At 51.1% G+C, this 17214-nt stretch overlaps 7 protein-coding genes across 7 annotated transcripts; 3 read left to right on the top strand and 4 right to left on the bottom strand.

The window, feature by feature from the left end:
* Positions 1 to 551: 551 nt before the first annotated feature.
* N7525_005825 (uncharacterized protein) lies at positions 552 to 2896 on the bottom strand (the record flags this gene model as incomplete). The annotated part of the gene is made up of 3 exons (XM_061213522.1): positions 552 to 759; positions 785 to 2615; positions 2746 to 2896. The coding sequence occupies 3 exons, from the start codon at positions 2894 to 2896 to the stop codon at positions 552 to 554; spliced, it is 2190 nt and encodes a 729-aa protein (XP_061070543.1).
* A 479-nt stretch (positions 2897 to 3375) lies between these two features.
* N7525_005824 (DUF3632 domain-containing protein) lies at positions 3376 to 4314 on the top strand (the record flags this gene model as incomplete). The annotated part of the gene is made up of 1 exon (XM_002564384.1): positions 3376 to 4314. The coding sequence occupies one exon, from the start codon at positions 3376 to 3378 to the stop codon at positions 4312 to 4314; it is 939 nt and encodes a 312-aa protein (XP_002564430.1).
* Positions 4315 to 4572: 258 nt separating this feature from the next.
* On the bottom strand, positions 4573 to 5807 carry N7525_005823 (metal homeostatis BSD2 family protein; the record flags this gene model as incomplete). Its single annotated transcript, XM_002564385.1, has 3 exons — positions 4573 to 5151; positions 5215 to 5700; positions 5784 to 5807. 3 exons carry the CDS (start codon positions 5805 to 5807, stop codon positions 4573 to 4575), a joined length of 1089 nt encoding a protein of 362 aa, XP_002564431.1.
* A 264-nt stretch (positions 5808 to 6071) lies between these two features.
* Positions 6072 to 6526, top strand: N7525_005822 (ubiquinol-cytochrome c reductase complex assembly factor 2; the record flags this gene model as incomplete). The annotated part of the gene is made up of 2 exons (XM_002564386.1): positions 6072 to 6086; positions 6182 to 6526. The coding sequence occupies 2 exons, from the start codon at positions 6072 to 6074 to the stop codon at positions 6524 to 6526; spliced, it is 360 nt and encodes a 119-aa protein (XP_002564432.1).
* Positions 6527 to 6853: 327 nt separating this feature from the next.
* Positions 6854 to 8541, bottom strand: N7525_005821 (3-oxoacid CoA-transferase; the record flags this gene model as incomplete). Its single annotated transcript, XM_002564387.1, has 3 exons — positions 6854 to 7167; positions 7223 to 8402; positions 8479 to 8541. 3 exons carry the CDS (start codon positions 8539 to 8541, stop codon positions 6854 to 6856), a joined length of 1557 nt encoding a protein of 518 aa, XP_002564433.1.
* Positions 8542 to 9400: 859 nt separating this feature from the next.
* On the bottom strand, positions 9401 to 13870 carry N7525_005820 (ubiquitin-specific protease UBP2; the record flags this gene model as incomplete). Its single annotated transcript, XM_061213521.1, has 11 exons — positions 9401 to 9954; positions 9993 to 10188; positions 10251 to 10671; positions 10723 to 11374; positions 11436 to 11973; positions 12034 to 12122; positions 12182 to 12576; positions 12633 to 12678; positions 12733 to 12937; positions 13012 to 13769; positions 13849 to 13870. The coding sequence occupies 11 exons, from the start codon at positions 13868 to 13870 to the stop codon at positions 9401 to 9403; spliced, it is 3876 nt and encodes a 1291-aa protein (XP_061070542.1).
* Positions 13871 to 14338: 468 nt separating this feature from the next.
* On the top strand, positions 14339 to 15131 carry N7525_005819 (Tim17/Tim22/Tim23/Pmp24 family protein; the record flags this gene model as incomplete). Its single annotated transcript, XM_002564389.2, has 4 exons — positions 14339 to 14543; positions 14602 to 14721; positions 14787 to 14981; positions 15037 to 15131. Exons 1-4 carry the CDS (start codon positions 14360 to 14362, stop codon positions 15129 to 15131), a joined length of 594 nt encoding a protein of 197 aa, XP_002564435.1. The 5' UTR covers positions 14339 to 14359.
* Positions 15132 to 17214: the final 2083 nt, after the last annotated feature.

Below are 17214 nucleotides of genomic sequence, written 5' to 3'. Positions count from 1 at the left end.
CTGTATCCACAGAGGTCTCAGGGAGGAATATGGTCCTACCAGGCAGCGACATGCTTCGTGCCATTAGACAGGACCGGAGTCCCATCTAGTTTCAGACTAACCTGGACCGCAGCAGAGATCCAACAGGAGACTGAACGTCCAGGACCACGATGTGCAATATGGACCTGGGGAGTTGAAGAGGGAAGAAAAAAAAAGGAGGGAAGTGGGAAGGGAGAGGGTATTTATACCCTGGCAGTGACTGATGCGAGGAAGGAACGAGGAGGTCAATGACCAGTTGTGTTCCGTTGACTAAAAGGGAAGGTGCCTGTCCAGGTCATCGGGGAGGTATATAGTCATATGTACATACATATATGTATGCATGTGCATTTCTGAGGCCATTGTGTAGCTTGGAGAAGTAGCATATATAATAGAGCCATAATCAGATCAGACAAAATGAGATTCATGCATTCATGTACGATATCATCGTAAACTAACCGACTATAGCCAGTAGACCTAATAAACCAAGTCAGGAATTCTTAATACCAAGACCAAGACCAAGACCAATATATATCTCAATAATAATACCCCCTCCACCAAACAGCCATACAAGCCGCAACAACCAGATCAAGCATTTTAATCCCTTCATCTTCAATAACCAACTTCCCCAGTTTCGCACTCTTCCCCCGTAGCCCACCGCCGGCATTCTCCCTCGCCAGCGACAAGTCCAAGCGATCCTCATCGGAATCATAATCCAAATCCCCACCACTACTATTACTCGTACTGCGGTGCGAGTGGGGCTGAGAACCTGGGTGGAGCTGGCTCTGGCGTGCGAAGCGTTGCGCACGCATAGAGGTTCTGCGGAGGAGGGTTGAGGGGTTGAAGTTTGCACGCGAGTCGGCGGGGGGGTGAGGCGGGGTGAGGTGGGGTTGAGCCTGGTCCCGTGTGTGCGCGGGGCCGGGCGTAGGCGTTTGGGTTTAGGAATTGGGAGAGAGAGTTGCGCTTTGCCGCTGCGAAGCTGTTGTTCGAGGAGGATGGGTGGAGGGGTCCTCCCTCAGGACTGGGGTTGTTGTCATTTGGGTTGTCATTTGGGCGGGAGAGGGACGGGGTTTGGATTTGGCTTTGGGTGAAGGGAGAGAGGTGGTTTGGGTGGGGTTTGTGGATTGCATGGTGGGCATGGGAGTGAAGATTTGCTGCTTGGAAGGGGGTGTTGAAGCGGAGCTCGGCGACGGTTACGGCGGGGGGTGCTTCTGCTTCGCCATTGGGAGGAATGAAGCCGCCGGGTGTCGGGATCATGTGTTTGCATTTGAGGCTTCGGCCGTTCACGCTGTTTGTGAATGTACATGTGCCATTCCAGGGAGAAGTGAAGACGTAGTAGCCGCTCTTTAGCTTAGATGAGGATGGGCCATCTGGGTTGTGGCCGTTGCTGCTATCCGTGGCGACGGAGTCGTCAAATGGTTTTGACACGCAGAGCTGGCGGTGGAATTTGCGTGGGCCAGTCGGCTGCTCCTTTGGTTGCTCAGCAGCTAAGGATTGGACAATGGCAGAGTTGGGTAGGCGCCCGATTCCCGTCGGGAGATTGGCCGCCAGGCTGGATAATGAAGGCATCTCGTTAGAGCCCGCGAATCTGTTATATCCCGGCGTTGAAATCTCGATATCGACGGCATTGCGGTCCATTCGTGGGGTTGATATAGTTGCCACATTCCATTGTGTACCGGACGTAGGATCACGTCGGATGAGCGTGATATGAAAGCCAGCATTGCTACGAGGGTCGTCATGTTCGTTTCTATGCCGGTTAGGAGATTGCCCGGGGCTTCCTAATGGTGATCCGGTACGGTTATGCGAAGAACGAGGTCGCAATTGCGGTCCATTAGAGTCAAGGCTATGGCGGCCAGCCGCAAACGCCTCGTACTTTGCCTCATACTTTCCCCTCCAGTTCTCTCCCCGATTTTGCAATTGCTCGGTGAATGCGCTCCATCGGGATGTCCTCTTAGACGGGTCCTCGCCTGCTGCAGAATTGGTCCATGACTCTTCACCAGGCGGCAAGGGAGGTAAAGGTCGCCGCGAGACACCGCTCTTACCACCCGATTCTACTGATACCCCTCCAGACGTATTATTAGTCAAAGGGGGCTGCATGTTGGCGACTGGAGTGCCGGAGAAAGATACATTCTCCGCAGTAACCTGCGGCATAGGGACTGGCCGTGGTGGTAGGGCCGGAGGAGCAGTGGCATCCTGCGCGGCGTCATCCTGCGGCATAGGGATTGGACGCGGCGGTAAGGCCGGAGAAGCAATTTCATCCTGCAGCGCAGGGGTTGGACGTAATGGCAAGGCGGGAGGAGCAGTGGCATCCTGTTTAGGCGGTGCCAGCGAAGGCTCGGTGTTGAGGTCCCCTCCGCCACCAACTGGTTTCCGGCGCACATTATTCAGCCGCGCGAACTCGCGTTGTGCCGGGTCGTCGACTCCCGCTTTCGCGAGACGCTCCTTGCGCAACTGGGCCTCCTCTTCGCGCTCTTCTTCCACTTCCTGGAGCAGGGTATCATCGTCGGGAGTCGCGACGTGGAGATAATATAGAGAGGCATTGATCGCCTCGGCAGAGACACTGGATTTGGTCGGGGGTTTGAGAGGTGAGAGGAAGATGTCTGCGCATAGAAATAGCAGTCAGTATGGTTATATTCATTTGGTTGTTAAAGCAGCAACAAGGCGCAACTATGGGACTTTCAAGACCAAAAGACAAAAACCAGAGTGTCAAAACTGTGAATTGATTCATACCTTTGCTTCCTGGCACACGCACAATGTACAAAGACAGCGGTTCGTGCTTCTCGTGAGTTGGATTGCGAGGGTAGGCGGGGGGATTTGATGCGATAGTGGTGACCGAAGACAGTGAGCGTGCCTCGACGGGGCCCTGAGGGATAGTAGACATTGCGGACAAGGCCGCGATCCGCCCCGACAAGAAACGCAGGTAGAATATCGAAAGACAAAGGTTACCTAGGTATGTAGAGTTGAGGTTGGCAAATAAACAATGGGGCTCTCGGCAGTGGGCGGAGTTGGTCCGCCGGGGAACGAGGGCTTGGTGTATTTCTTTTTTCTCTTCTGTTCTTCTTTCTGTCTTCTGTCAGTGGGGTGAAGTTGCACAGGCGAGAAACAAAGGGATGCAAGGGCGCAAGAATATAGAATGCTGCCTATCGTGGCGCAGTACGCGTGGGCACCCTTAGGCCTCGATTACGTTGGGATCTACTATAACTACCTACAATACTGTTGGTAAACCTGAGGTCACCAATGCAATTGGCGAAAATTACCGCCGTTGGGGCCAAAATGACCGCCAAACGCCAAAAGATGCCTTATCACTAAGGGGAATTCACCAACGACCAGCGCACTTCCCACCAACTTCCACCTCATCCAATGACAACTATATTCGATATCCCGGGCAGCAACAGCCCAAATGCCTTCTCGACGCCAATCCAAGCCCTTCTAACCCTTAGCAAACATTCATCAACGCCAGCGCCAGATGAGACAGCCACCAACATCGTCAACTCCGTGGCTTCGTCTTCAGACCCTGCGCACGCGCTCTGGGAGCTCTGGGACGCCTTTTTCACCGCTGTCGCCACCTCTTCAACATCGCATGAGCCTCTCCTCGCCCTTCTCGATGCCCTTCATGCGCAGCCGCCAACGCAGCTCAGCATACGCGCACGAGCCAAGGCAGAGCGACAGCGGAACAGCTACATCGGGGCCGACGGAAATCTACACTGGCAGACACTGCCACAGTTCAGCGCGCAGTGGCGCGACGTGCATGATGTACTCGAGGCCTGGCGCGACTGGGATGGGGTGCGTGACTCGGGCGCGGGGGGCAGCTGGACTGTCAGTACAGTAGGTAGCAGCGGCGGAGAGTACTTCCTCCGCTTTTGCGTCTTCTCGGCTGCGCTGCTGAAATCGACCAAAGGTAAAGACAAGGCGTATCCTATATGGGTCTTCTATGCGTGCCGCGACGTGCTGGAGCGTGAGAGACCTCAGTTCTGTCCACCAAAAGCCCATAGGATGTCGTCGGAGCAGGTGTGGGCGCTGGATGTCCGAGTAGCAGCGATCTGGATGCGGGATGGGGGCCCGGCACTGTGGGAGGCGGACTATGAGGGGCTGCGGCAGCACTGGGCGGCGGCCTTGGATGAGAAGACGGAGTTGTGGCCGAGGGAGGAGGGGCTGACGCGGGAGCGGTGGCTATTTTGGGGGAATAGGCTACGAGCTTTAAGTACAGAGGGAACATTGGACAAGGAAACCGTGGCAGTGGTTATAGAAGCTGCTGAAGTCGTTAGCCTTTTAGTTGGAGGCTCGAACTTAGGGTATTGACGCTACGTACCTAAGTGTGACTGCTATTGTTGTTCATGGTTCATGTATTTGGTATCTTCAGAATGGCTATACGGCCAGAAATAAAATAGAATGGTCTGAAAAGAAAAAAGGAACACAATTGAAGGAATGCAATCCGGAGGCAGTACTCCTTGGGGGTGTCGATACAAAAAGAAACTCCATGCTGTAACGCCAGACATTTCCATGTCCATGTCCACGTCCTAAAAAGAAACGAAGTGAAAATCCCAATGTTAACTGATATTAGACCACAGTTTCGGACCGTTCGCCTTCTGCAATGACTGGTACACCCAGACCACGATCCGGACTCTGCAAAACAAGCTGTTCATGACGTCGTGCCCGCAGGAAGTCACTGACCGCACGTATCAAGATGAACCAACCAACAATCATGAGAATATATGATATCCATTCACTCGTGGTGATGCCAGACATGGTACCATTCCCTCCATTGCCCCCGCCCTCACCAACTGAGTTAGGGTCGAAGTTGTGGCTGTTGGGGTCAGGTGGAGGAACGTATTCTGAGCCTCCACCGTCGGAGCCGGAACTTTCGTTGCCACCTTTCATATAGAAGCCGTATTGAACAAGAGTAAGACCGAGACCTGCTCGGCTGCCGTTCTTTGCGGCATGGGTGGTGTGGAGGAGATACGTCAGCAAGAAGCCAACAAGCTGGAATGACATTGAGATCATGGCGTTCCAGACAAATGAGAAAACAGATCCAACAGGCAGTCCGTCGACATAGACCTCGTCGGAAGAGATACCAGGTGCCACAATGGTGGTCTCCCAGTATGGCGGTGTCGCATCAGCGGCGGCTTCTTCGTATGACTAAATAAGATATCAGTACACAAGTCTTTCGTACATATCAAAGAGAACCAATCATCAACTTACAGGAGGAAGATCATCATTCTTCTCACCCCGTTCTGGCTTGGCGGCAAGATTGGCAAAGACTCCATCATTCGATGAGGCGATCTGCCGACTCCCTCCAGAAGCTGGTGCTGTGAAAGTCGGCAACATGGTCGGCCGTCTAAAAGTCCCTGATTGAGTCCGCTCTGGTGAATCGCCCCTCGACTCCGACGACGACGCCGTGGCGGAAGGGCCGTTATCCGGGGGAGCCCGGAAGTCGGGGTCGGCTCGCATCAAGCGCTGCCTGTCATCCGGCTCATTATCATCGTCGGACTCGTCTTCGTCGCCGAAGGCATCGGCCAGTGTCTGTTCATCATCGTTGTGTTGTGGATCGGTGTGTAATAGCCGCCTCGACGATGGCGACGATGAGCGGGATCCGGAACGGTAAGAGGAAGGTGAGGAGGTGTTGTGTTCGGGTCGCGCGTTCAGCGGATAGGAGTGTAGTCCTTCTTCTTCATCTTGGGCATTCACCTAGACATGTAGTGGTCAGTATCCTGCCGAGGGATTCCATCCGGGGGACTTGTTCTGATAGGGGATCAGCGGGGGTTACGTACCCGTGAATAGCGCTGCGAGCTCATGGCGAGCTGAGCGGGAAGCGACCCTGAATGGAATCAGAAAGTAAAATGGGACAGAAAGGACTTCGGTTAGAATGCGAAAATGATTATCACACAAGTACAAGGGGATGGGAAAATGACGGGGCCGATGAGAAGGCAACAGGAATGGATGTGGCTGATGATGCCTGATGCGCCAGGCCAAAATAGACTGTTCCCGTCTTTGCCTCAACTTGCAGAGGAAGATCCTTCCCCTATACCACAATTATCTTGTGATATATCCGGTCCACCATGTCTAAAGCACCCGTGAGTATATAAATATGAGAACCATCCCAAACAGCACCATCGACGAGCCCCCTCATGGTTCAATTCCAAGGCACATCTCCTAACAAACCGTCCAGACCCTTAACCCGCGCTCCCTCCAAAGTCGCCTCAACCACATTCTCAAGCACTGGCCCTCGGATGCAGTCCGCCCAGCCTCAGTCTCCGTCCAAAACTACATCCAGTCCCGTCTCCAGCCAGCAGACAAGTCCAGCCCAGCGATCTCCGAGTCCTCCACGAATGCACTTGAATCGCTGCTGAACAACCGCTACGCGCGCAAGTATCCCATGCCGGAGAAGCTCCGCCGGCCGGCCAGTAACCCAGACCACTACGACAATGTCGTACGTGAGTTTGCAGAGGCACCGAACCGCGATTGGCTTGGCCGGTTACGGAAGAGGTTGGCTGGTATTATCCGCTTGACGTGATGTTTCTATTCTTGCTGTATGTATAGACTTTTGGTTCTTTGACACTGGAAACCTTGGGGATACTTGATTTATCATTGCCTGGCTGGATTGGGTCAGCATTATTGGGGTTTTATAATGATGGGTTGCATGACATGTACCAATACCTTTTCTCTTTTTTTCGTTTTATTGTATACCTACTATGTTTCCTATCCGGGTGTACGATTTATTCAGAGCAATGTTCTTCTTGATGCATATCCAGGATATATTCATGGGAATGAACTTTGAAACAATCGAACTCCTAATTGCTATATACAAACGCTTGACAAATCATACAGTCTGCATGCAAATTTACAGCATGGGCTTCAGGTCATCGGCGACCTTGAAGGGGGCCTCGGTCTTAGCCTGGACCTCCTCGACGGTGACACCGTCAGCGATCTCAATAAGAGTCAGGCCGTGGGTGAAGTCAACGTCGAAGACGCAGAGGTCGGTGATGATACGGCTGACGCAAGCAGGGCCGGTCAGAGGGAATTCGCAGTTCTTGACAATCTTGGGGTTACCCTTCTTGTCGGTGTGTTCCATGGTCACGACGACCTTGGTGGCAGAGGGGTTGGAGACCAAGTCCATGGCACCGCCGAAGCCCTTGATCTTACCGGGAAGCATCCCTGCGCGAGAATGTTAGTTATGTGCATGAAACAGAGGAAAAGTGAGAAAACGTACAGTTGGCCAAGTCACCCTTGGCGCTGACCTGCATGGCACCCAGGATGGTCAGGTCGATACGGCCGGAGCGGATCATGCCGAAGGACTCGTCGCTGCCGAAGCAGCTAGCACCGGGCTTGAGAGTGACAGTCTCCTTGCCGGCGTTGATGAGATCAGGGTCCTCCTGGCCCTGCTTGGGGTAAGGGCCGAGACCGAGGATACCGTTCTCAGATTGCAGGGTCACCTCAACGGAGGGGTCGACAAAGCTGGGAGCAAGCATGGGCATACCAATACCAAGGTTGGCGTACATGCCGTTCTTGAACTCCTTAGCAGCACGGCGGACGATACGCTCGCGCTTGTTGGCGGTCTCACCCTTGCCGAGAGCAGAGGTGTCTGCACCCTCCTCCTTGGCGAAGGTGAACTTCTCGATATTCTTGGGGGTGGTGCTCTGGATAACACGCTTGACGTAGATACCGGGCAGGTGGATGGCAGCCGGTTCGATCTCGCCGGGCTCGACGATGTGCTCAGCCTCGACGATGGTCATCTTGGCGTTACGGCCCATGGCACCGTTGAAGTTGGCGGCCGCGTAGCGGAACTGGCAGTTACCAAGCTTGTCGGCCTTCCACGCCTTGACGAAAGCGTAGTCACCCTTGATCGCCTCCTCCATGACGTAGCTCTTGCCGTCGAACACCTTGGTGTCGCGCGCCTCGCTGTACTTTGCGACTGTGCCATCAGCATTGTGTCGTAGGGGCACCGCACCGGTCTGCACCACGGTACCGAAGGCGGCGGGTGTGTAGAATGCGGGGATACCCGCACCGCCAGAACGGCATCGTTCAGCAAGAGTTCCCTGGGGACTGAGCTCCAACTCGATCTCACCAGTGAGGTACATGCGCTCGAAGGTTTTGTTCTCGCCGACGTAAGAAGCAATCATCTTTTTGATCTGCTTAGACTTGAGGAGCAGACCGAGACCAGCTCCGTCCACACCAGCGTTGTTACTGGCCACGGTCAGGCCAGTGATAGAGGGGTTCGCCAGTACGGCGTTGATCAGCGAGTCAGGTACACCAGACAACCCGAATCCACCGGCGAGCAGAGTCGAGTTGGACTTCATGTCCTTGACTGCTACCTCGGCGGAGGGGTACACCTTGTTGATCTCACTTCGGCGGACGCTGCTGGAGAATGCGCGGGCCATGAAACGTTGGTGCTAGTTTAAAAAAGACATGTCAGTCTCCGCGGCTCGAAAAGCGACATGGGCCATGAGCTATTGGCAAATCACTTACCTGGACAGGATTGGCGGAGAACTGACGCGCGAGGCGCAGGCATGTTGCCACTTGCGAAGGCATAGCGAAGGACTTCCAAATAGAAGATTAGATGTTATATTAATAAATCCCCAAGTCCGCAGCAAGGTATAAAAGGCTCAAAATAAATGCCCATGGCAGCGGCAATCGCCACTTCTTATATTCCCGCACGGCAGTGAAGGCGGAATCATTCCCGAGTGATATTCGTTTCCCCGGAAATGTGGATTCCCGGCTCTCTCCCGCCTCTATGAACTGCCCTGACTACAATACTTTTAACCCCCGAAGCCCCTGAACATGGTGACTAACTATTAAGGATATCCCAAAGTCAAGTACAAGCAAATTCTACGTATTTCTCATCCTTTTTTTGCTTCTCATTGCCTTCAGAATCCCCCTAGACTGATTGACATCTCTTCTTGCCGCTGCCGAAATCCACAGCCGATCCGTATCCGATTCCCGCGGCTTGCCCAGGTGGGAAATCGGCTGTGCTGAGTCAGCTTCCTATGGTCACCTGATACGTTTATCCGGGGTAACGAAGTACCAACCGTAGTAGTAGCAACGTAGCAAAGTAGCAAAGTACATACATACATGAAGCAGCCTGGAGCTTGAAACGATCAAATATAAAGAGAAAGATCAATTTCGACTATCTTAGCTCTACAAGTACTCCATGGTATCTTCAGCGTATGTACATGCTGGATAACAAAAAACATTTCACACCTCGCAATGCAGTAATATCCACGTGCAGACATAAAAGAATCGAGAAATCATGCAAATCATGTTATCATGCTGTCCAGGCGGGTGTCACGCAGTGTAAGAAATTAAATCGGACGGGTTTGTTTCACTTCATCGACACTCTTGCGTTTTAGAGGGTTGACAGCTTCCGCATCGACGGGCGTAACATTGGAATCTACCAATACTGCTCCGAGTCAGTCGCAGGACGAGGACGGGGCCATGCCGTGTTCTCCATGTCGGATTTTGTGTTTTCCGTACCTGGAGTTCCATTGATGGCCGACGCTTCCTCGTAGGATGGAGGTTCCATATTCACGTCCGGCGCAGGGCTGGTGGGTTGAACACCCTCCATGGTGGTGGCTTGTTCCAGATCGGGAAGTTCGGACATGTTGTCGGATATCACACGGCAGACGGGGTTTGCCAGACGGTCTTTCATGCTATCGTTGACATAAACAAGGAAGTATGGGGTCGGAGGGTTGTTGGTCGAGTCGTTTTTGAAGATCTCATCCACATTCTGGACCTCGGTGACGTACTCGTCGTTGTATTTGCGCCATATATTCTTGTCAAAGTCGAAGATGTAGATGTAGTAATGGCCAAATGAGACTGACCCATGGTGCACAAAAACAGCGTACAGTCGGTATGGGAGTTGATGGAAATCGGCAAATTGGCTGGAAATCATGGTCTGCGTATCCTTGATCTCTCGGTCGACAGCTATGAAAAGAGTCAACACGCCTGTTCCATGTAAAAAACCGTGGTATTAGAACTCTTACCTTGCAGGTCGGTCTCTGCTTTATTGGCAAGGCACTCGAGTTTGTCCAGTAACTCTGTACTAGCCACGGCGTCCATCGAATCAGATTCCAGTTCGGTTCCGGTTCCGGTCTCGGTGTCGTTTTCAATAGAGTCTAGATCTTGTAGCGCGGTCTTGACTCTACGGAACAATGTTGCCACGTCGACGCCCGCACCCTCCTGTAGAAAAGAAAAGATTAGCTATATAGACCTGGGGAACATCGACTGAGAGTATTCGATACCTTTGTTCTGAGAAGCTCTTCCCGACGAGCCTCGAGCCTCTTCAGAGATGCCTTCCACTCCCAGCATTGGTTTCGTCGATCCACAATATCGGGATTCTTGGTGTCCATGTATCGATCCATGTAGATAGTTTCAAGCAACCCGAGATGGTTTGTAGATTTGAACGAGCATTTCTTCACAGGATCAAACTGGACCCGTTGCACCTGGATCTGGAGAACAGGGGGAAGCTGGCTAATGGAAGCGAATTGCTCAGCCACAGAGTTGTCCACACTAATCTTTTGAATATCAAATGCCCCATCAATGGCATCGTAGATGTTTCGAGATCCGTGAGCAACATCAACCTTGATATCACACCACCGTTCGTTCTTCGAACGTGTGCCTTTCTCGGTGGAGATGTAAGAGCGGGTCTGGCCGTAGAACAGGCTGATAGGAGGGTTAACATAGGTACTTAGTAGACGATTGTTCATAACTTACTCCTTGACCTGGTCAAGCTGCTCACCGTCATCGCCAATTTCTCGAGGCTGGATGGCGCACTGGCTCTGGAACAGAACATTGTTGATGACTTCTGTCACATCCTGCTGGGCACCAATTTCTACTTCCTCCTTCAATTGCTTTTCCCGATCAACTTGCGGGACGTTCCGAGGAGGGAGGGCCGGGGGTACGTTGGCCGATGCAGTGTCGTCTGTGTCGATATTCATGTCCTGGGGAGATCCTGCCTCTGCTTGATCCGACAGCTGGTCCAAGTCCGGGGGGTTGTTCTCTTTGTCCTCAACAAATAGTCCAGGTGCATCGTTCATGCTATTATCAGAAACCAACGTTGCATCGCTGCCGTCATCGCTCACGGTTGAGTTTTGAATAGGTGCGGGATCAACTTGACTAGATGATGAGACTGGCTCCATTTGACCCCCGAGGAGGGTCTGTGGAGGCCCAAGGGGTCCCAGAATAGGAGCACCGTTGATGTCACCGAGGATCTCGGGTCTAGTGGCAGTGATCGTCGATCGACGACGTATCGCCGCCTCATTGCTTGGGCTAATCAGGGTCAACCGAGCAAGTTCCTGGCCGGGAGTAACCGAGATTTCTGATGAGCTGATCATGCTACGGAACAAAGTCCGGAGCTCGCTAAGGACTGCAAAAGGAAAGGGTCAGCTTGATAGACATAGCCATTGGCACCGACAAAAGCAACTTACACCGCTGAGATCGCTCAACCTCCTTCTTCGTCACCTTTCGCGAGCCCACTTGTTTCTTTGCGAGGCTTTCCTCGTCGTTGAGATCCATTTGGAAGCGTTCATAATCCAAGACCAATTCACGGAAAGGACGGACGGAGAAATAAAACTGCAACAGGCTGTTGAGATAGCATGTGTTGCCGATGTTTTGTAGTCCGACTGGCCAATCTTGCATGCTTCTATCCGGCTCGTTGGAGATACCTGCCATATTCCTCAATGTTGAGCTGTCCAGTTGTTTGGCAATGATTGTCAGTGCCTGATTGTATTTTTCGGCATCCCCTGGGTTTTCATCGACGCAGATTGTATATGCGGCTATGATTGCTCCATCATCGACAGTTCGATCGGGAATTTGGAGTAGACGGTACGCATCGCCAATGTCCATTTCACCAGCTATCATTTCTCCAGTATTGATGAAATGATTCAATGCGACCGATTTTCGGGACTCGGCGATGAGTGCCACGGCGCGCTTCGCCAGTTCTTTGGTAAGTGGATTGTCATTGACCTAATTGATGCCAATGTTAACTTGCGTTCAACCCACAAATAAAGCGCTCATAGAACACACCTTTGCGGTGTACATAGTCATGACAAAATCATCGGGGGTCTGATTCTCGACCCCCAAGAACACATTCGCTTGTTCAACAGTAGAAACACCTATTGTTAAAAATTAGCACCCATTCGACTTTGGTGACAAAATGACTGGATCAACACACGATCTTCTGATGCCGCTTTGATGCGCGAACTTCCCCTGGAGTCGCCAATCCGCCACAACTGCTGACGCGCTTCAGTATCTTGTGTCGTCGAGCTGACGAAGGCATAGAATTTGCCAATGATGCTGTCTTCGGTGAGATTTGGATCATCGAAGTGGAGATTAAAGTACTGATACGCGTTGACAACGTCATCAACGGCGTACTTTCCTTGTTCGTAAGCTGCCTGGACAGCTACGTCAATGAATTCTTTGTCCTGACCACCACGAAGAAAGCCGATAGCCTTGAGGGCAGACAAGTACATCGGGGTCCTGCCAGGATCGGTTAAGACCTGTCGATCGTATGCTTCGACCACAGCTGACGAGGACATATCCTCCATGACTCCCAAGTCTTCATAAAAACTAAGGAAACATGGGTCAGATCCAGTTCTACCAATTCAAAGATAGGGTGTACAAACGGAGCATGAGGCATCTCGAATTCCTTGTAACGCATAGCTTCCGGATCTGGAACAGAAATTAGTTTAAATTAGTTAGGGCTAAAGGTCACGGTGTACGAACAGTCTTGCGCTTCTAGAGCGCAGGAAATAGTGGGGATGGCGGATGAAGGAAGATTGGGAATCTGGAATCCTTTTCTTTCCGAGACTGATCTTAGATGTATCAGAACTAGCAACTCATGCAGCAAGTCGTCGAGAAAGAGACGCATCGTGTCTTGGTAAGGCTTTTCGGCGTTAGTGGTCGGTTTAGGCGGGTGCCACCCGGTATCCTGGATCGATTCGTCAGCGACATGAAACCAAATGAGATCAGTGGGCAATTAGAAGACATGTAATTATTACGAACCTTATTGTACATGAATTCTAGAAATTCAAGCAATTCTTTAGAAGCAGCACCTTCCACGCCGAAGGAATGCATGAACCTCTTATTGACGGAGGAGATGGGCTTGCTGCGTTGTGGATTTCGTAGGGCATTGGTAATGTACAGGCGCAGGTTATCCAAGACATTGATCGGCTGCGGATCACCCATGCCTTCCATGGACTCAGGATACGTTGCAGTAGCCTCCTCAGCTCGTTTCCGCAACAAGTCTTTATCGGTCAACAAGCGGATGGACTCCGGACTCAGAATTGGTGAAAGGATCCGCAAAGATACCATAGCCGAGCATGAAATGTAGGAACATTGGTAGTGGTACGTCTCCGCAACCTGCCCTTTAGGAGTTACTTCGGGCAACGCAAGACCATTCTTCTGCCGTCCTGATTGGTAGACCAAATGATGCAAGTGTTTCCCCTGTTTCTGACTGAATGTGCTTATGTGGCTGGTGTAGTTGACCACCACTTGGAGATGATAACGGCACTTTGCGCATATGGCTGAGACTTTGGATGATGTGCCTGGCCTTCTCCGGTGCTCTGGCTCAGACATGAAGGTTTGGTCTTCTTTCAAAACATAGTTGTGTCGACATGCCTCCGGTGATATGAATCCGGGTGGGCCGTTGTAGCCTTCTGGGTAAATGGGCGGAGTTACTGAGAGGAGATTACGGCCTGTGTCTGGTTCGTGCGCTGCATCATACAGCTGGACATCATGAATGAGACGCGGCGCGGTCTTTCCTATATGATTGATGAAAAACAGTCGTAAGCGTTTGCTCAAATTATATTCCAGATTTGCTGATCCAGGTTGCTGCCTTACCGGCCTTCTGTACAGACGCCATGAAGTACGGTGTTCAGGCCTGAAGGCCTCACACAGTTGTGATCTTCGTCTTGAAGCTATGGCAGAGTTGATCCTCCCAAAGGGTTGATTCTTATCAAAGCTCACAAAAGCGTGCAATGTAACAGCTCAGCTGTGATGGCGATGTTGACAAATGATGAAATCGCCACTGTATGCGGAGAGACAGCGGGGAGCCCACTGCACTTGGCAGCAAGCAATGGCAAGCTCTATAACTCTCTCCTCCGTGAAATGGACAGCTTTGAGATCAAATTCCACTCTTAGAAAACAACAAGCAGCATCTAAGAGGATCCTCGATGATAACAAATTGTTGTAAACGTTCGACCGTGAAAAGAAGTATCAACATAATCATGTAGAGCTCCGTTGGAATGGTGGGCGGTGGCGGTCAGGGATGGCAGAAAGCTGACTTCCAAAATCCTATCGCCAACCACATCTCATACCGCAAGCAGTCCATCCCTGCTATCACACACACATCATGGCGCACCACGGCGAAGACCACAGCTACCACCCCAAGGACGCCATTTCGGCAGCCATGAAGGCCACCGCGCTGACCGGAAGCGTCGGTCTCTTCGCCGCCGCTGTGCAGAACACGCTCACCAAACAGAACGTCGGAACTCTGGGCGTCTTCGTCCGTGGCGGTGGTACCATTACTACCTTTGGTATGGGCTTCTCTACATATGAATTGATAGATCAATTGCTAAATTAGACATGTTTAAGCGGCCATGGGTGGTACTTATGAGTTCATCAAGACCGCTTCCGCCAACCTGCGTGAGAAGGAGGACCACTACAACGTCGCTCTGGGTGGCTTCTTCTCAGGTGCCATTCTCGGTCTCCGAGGTAAGTTCTGAATTCAATTGAGTCTATGGTTATGTATTTAAAGCTAATAATCGGGTTTGCCTCAGTCCGCACACTCCCCGCTGTGCTCGGATATGGTATCGCCCTGTCGTCTGCCATGACCGCCTTCGAGTACACCGGTGGCACCCTGTTTGGATACCAGAAGGACACATCGGTGGACGAGTTCGACCGCCGGACGGCGTTGCGCAAGGCATTCCAGACTCCCGGAGAGCAGACTATCTCGGAAGTGGGCGAAGGACGTGGTATGTGCTTCCTATCCGGATGAGCGCTATTATCTGCGAGTACTAATTTTACTAGGTATCTACGGCCCTGGTTACGAAGAGAGACGCCGGGAGCGTCTCAAGGCGAACTACGGCATTGAGGTTCCCACATCCCCAGTTCCTGCATCATAAGCCTATATTATTCTCAGTCCGCCTTTTCCCGTTGCTTTGTGTAAATTATCCCCCCATATCACGCTGCCTATCGCATGGACACGCCCATCCGATTTGGTTTTCTTCAGTCCCCAGGAAATTCAAAACAATACACATTTCAAGTTTGGACCAGCAATTGTGCCATCTCAGGTATACCGGGCTGTGAACCTACTAGTACAGGCCACGCAATCAAATCTGAATATAAGATTCTGTAGAAGCATTTGCATGGAACTCAACAAAGATTGATCTTAATGCAGGCAGGTACCAAGGCATGTACCACTGGTGTTCAACAAGACTCCGAATGAGGGGATATCCCCGGACAAGCCAGGAGCCAATAACAGCACGGGTATATCAAACAAGCGGAACATTGCGAAATACATACCTACGTACTTACCAAGCTAGAAGAAACATGTCATGCGCCCATACACTGTAAGAGCCTAACGCAATACTCATTTTATTTCGACCGTGCTCGGAAATCCCCATTCTTTCCATCTGAAAGCCTTCAATGTTGAGAAACCAGGATACAAGCACATTACAATTGGTAGAGTCGTCCATGACGATCAAATACAGGGACATAATGATGAATTGGTTTCAAAGTTCCTACATGTTCAGATCGGGTCCTAAAACCCACTCGTTTCTGAAAGCCCGACCGCGGTTCTGCTGGGGATCGAGATTGCTTGCAGCTGTTTTTCCCGCCTTGTCCATCCCCGTCGAATCCTCCAGGGCTGCTTAAGCCTCTTGCTTTCATGTTCCTCGTCAATATCCACGAGTCGCTCTTCGCCTTCATGGTTTTGTGTGGAATCAATGCGCACATTGCGGCGTGCAACTTCGTGGGGAGAAATTTTGTAAAGGTAGTGTCAAACTAGGATATGGTTTCCATTAGGCCATATACAGTAACCTTGGTTTTTGTGTTGGTCTAGTGGAATAATGCCGTATTTTATTCTAATAGGTAGACCCATTCCATTCCGGCTTTTCGTCGTGCCAACCCACTTTACACCAAGCCGAGAACTTGTCCAGGGCCTTTTTGTCAACATCGTCGGCGTTAATGTGTTGTATACCCAGGATGTTGCCTGTTGTTTGCTGTCGGCTGGAAGTATGGATCACGAAGCGTTTGCAGTTGGTTGACTGTTGCTTCGTCAAGTAAGGTGATCATCGGGCTTCTGAGAATCGTTAGATTTCCCACGAGACTCAGTTGATGCCACCGATATAGCAAGTCGGCTTAGAGGTGACGGTGCCATTGCCTCAAACTCGGGACATAGTTCAGCCCACATTTTTGTCAGTTGTGTTTCATCGAGTGGGACGAGTTTTGGGTCGAAAGAGAAAGGGAGTTGGAATGGTTTAGTGAACAGGTCGGTCCTTCCTCGAAGCAACCTTTATGTTGTCGAGGAAGTTGCAACCGAGGGACGTACTCAGCGCTTATTCATTACATGTCAGGTGCTTTAGTTGGAAGGTTAGAAGGTGATAACACAAGGAAACACAAGAAAGGTCTCTAAAAAAGACAACTGAAAATAAAATTAGAGTGATATCTCACGTATAACGTCCCTGGTATGCCGAGGTCAATTCTGAGCTAGCTAAACCAGTTTCCTAAAGTCATACGTCAAAGACAGAGTAGGTACATGTAGGGACCTGATATCACCTGACCCGTGGACATCCATGGATGGATCCATCCATGGATGTGCTTCTTGATGACTTACATGTACATATCACATGATGACGAGCAACCATTCCCCTGTACCTCGGGATTGGATTTACAACAGTTCAGATAGAAGAGTCCAAAGGAAATAGTTATGGTCCGCATAAACGGAACCACAGGTAGTATTCCGAATGAGCCGGGAAATTGAATATTGGATATACCTACCTAGGTATGTGTATTATAGGTAGAAGGGGAAACGTTCCAAGTTTGATCTGCCCCCAGATCCCGACGTCATGCACTGTTCATCACTAGATGATCAGGGGGGAAGTGTACCTATCAGCCCCTTTTATTCTTCCCATCGATGAGCCACAGATCGAGTGGATCATGTTCATCAATAATAATCTTATTCCAATAGTTTCTGTCTTTCTCTCT

Source organism: Penicillium rubens (assembly GCF_028828025.1).
Source record: "Penicillium rubens strain IBT 27055 chromosome Unknown utg000002l_segment0_segment0, whole genome shotgun sequence".
NCBI classification, from domain to species: Eukaryota; Fungi; Ascomycota; class Eurotiomycetes; order Eurotiales; family Aspergillaceae; genus Penicillium; species Penicillium rubens.
Note: the sequence above shows the minus strand (reverse complement) of the source record. Positions and strands in the feature narration are given on the sequence as shown.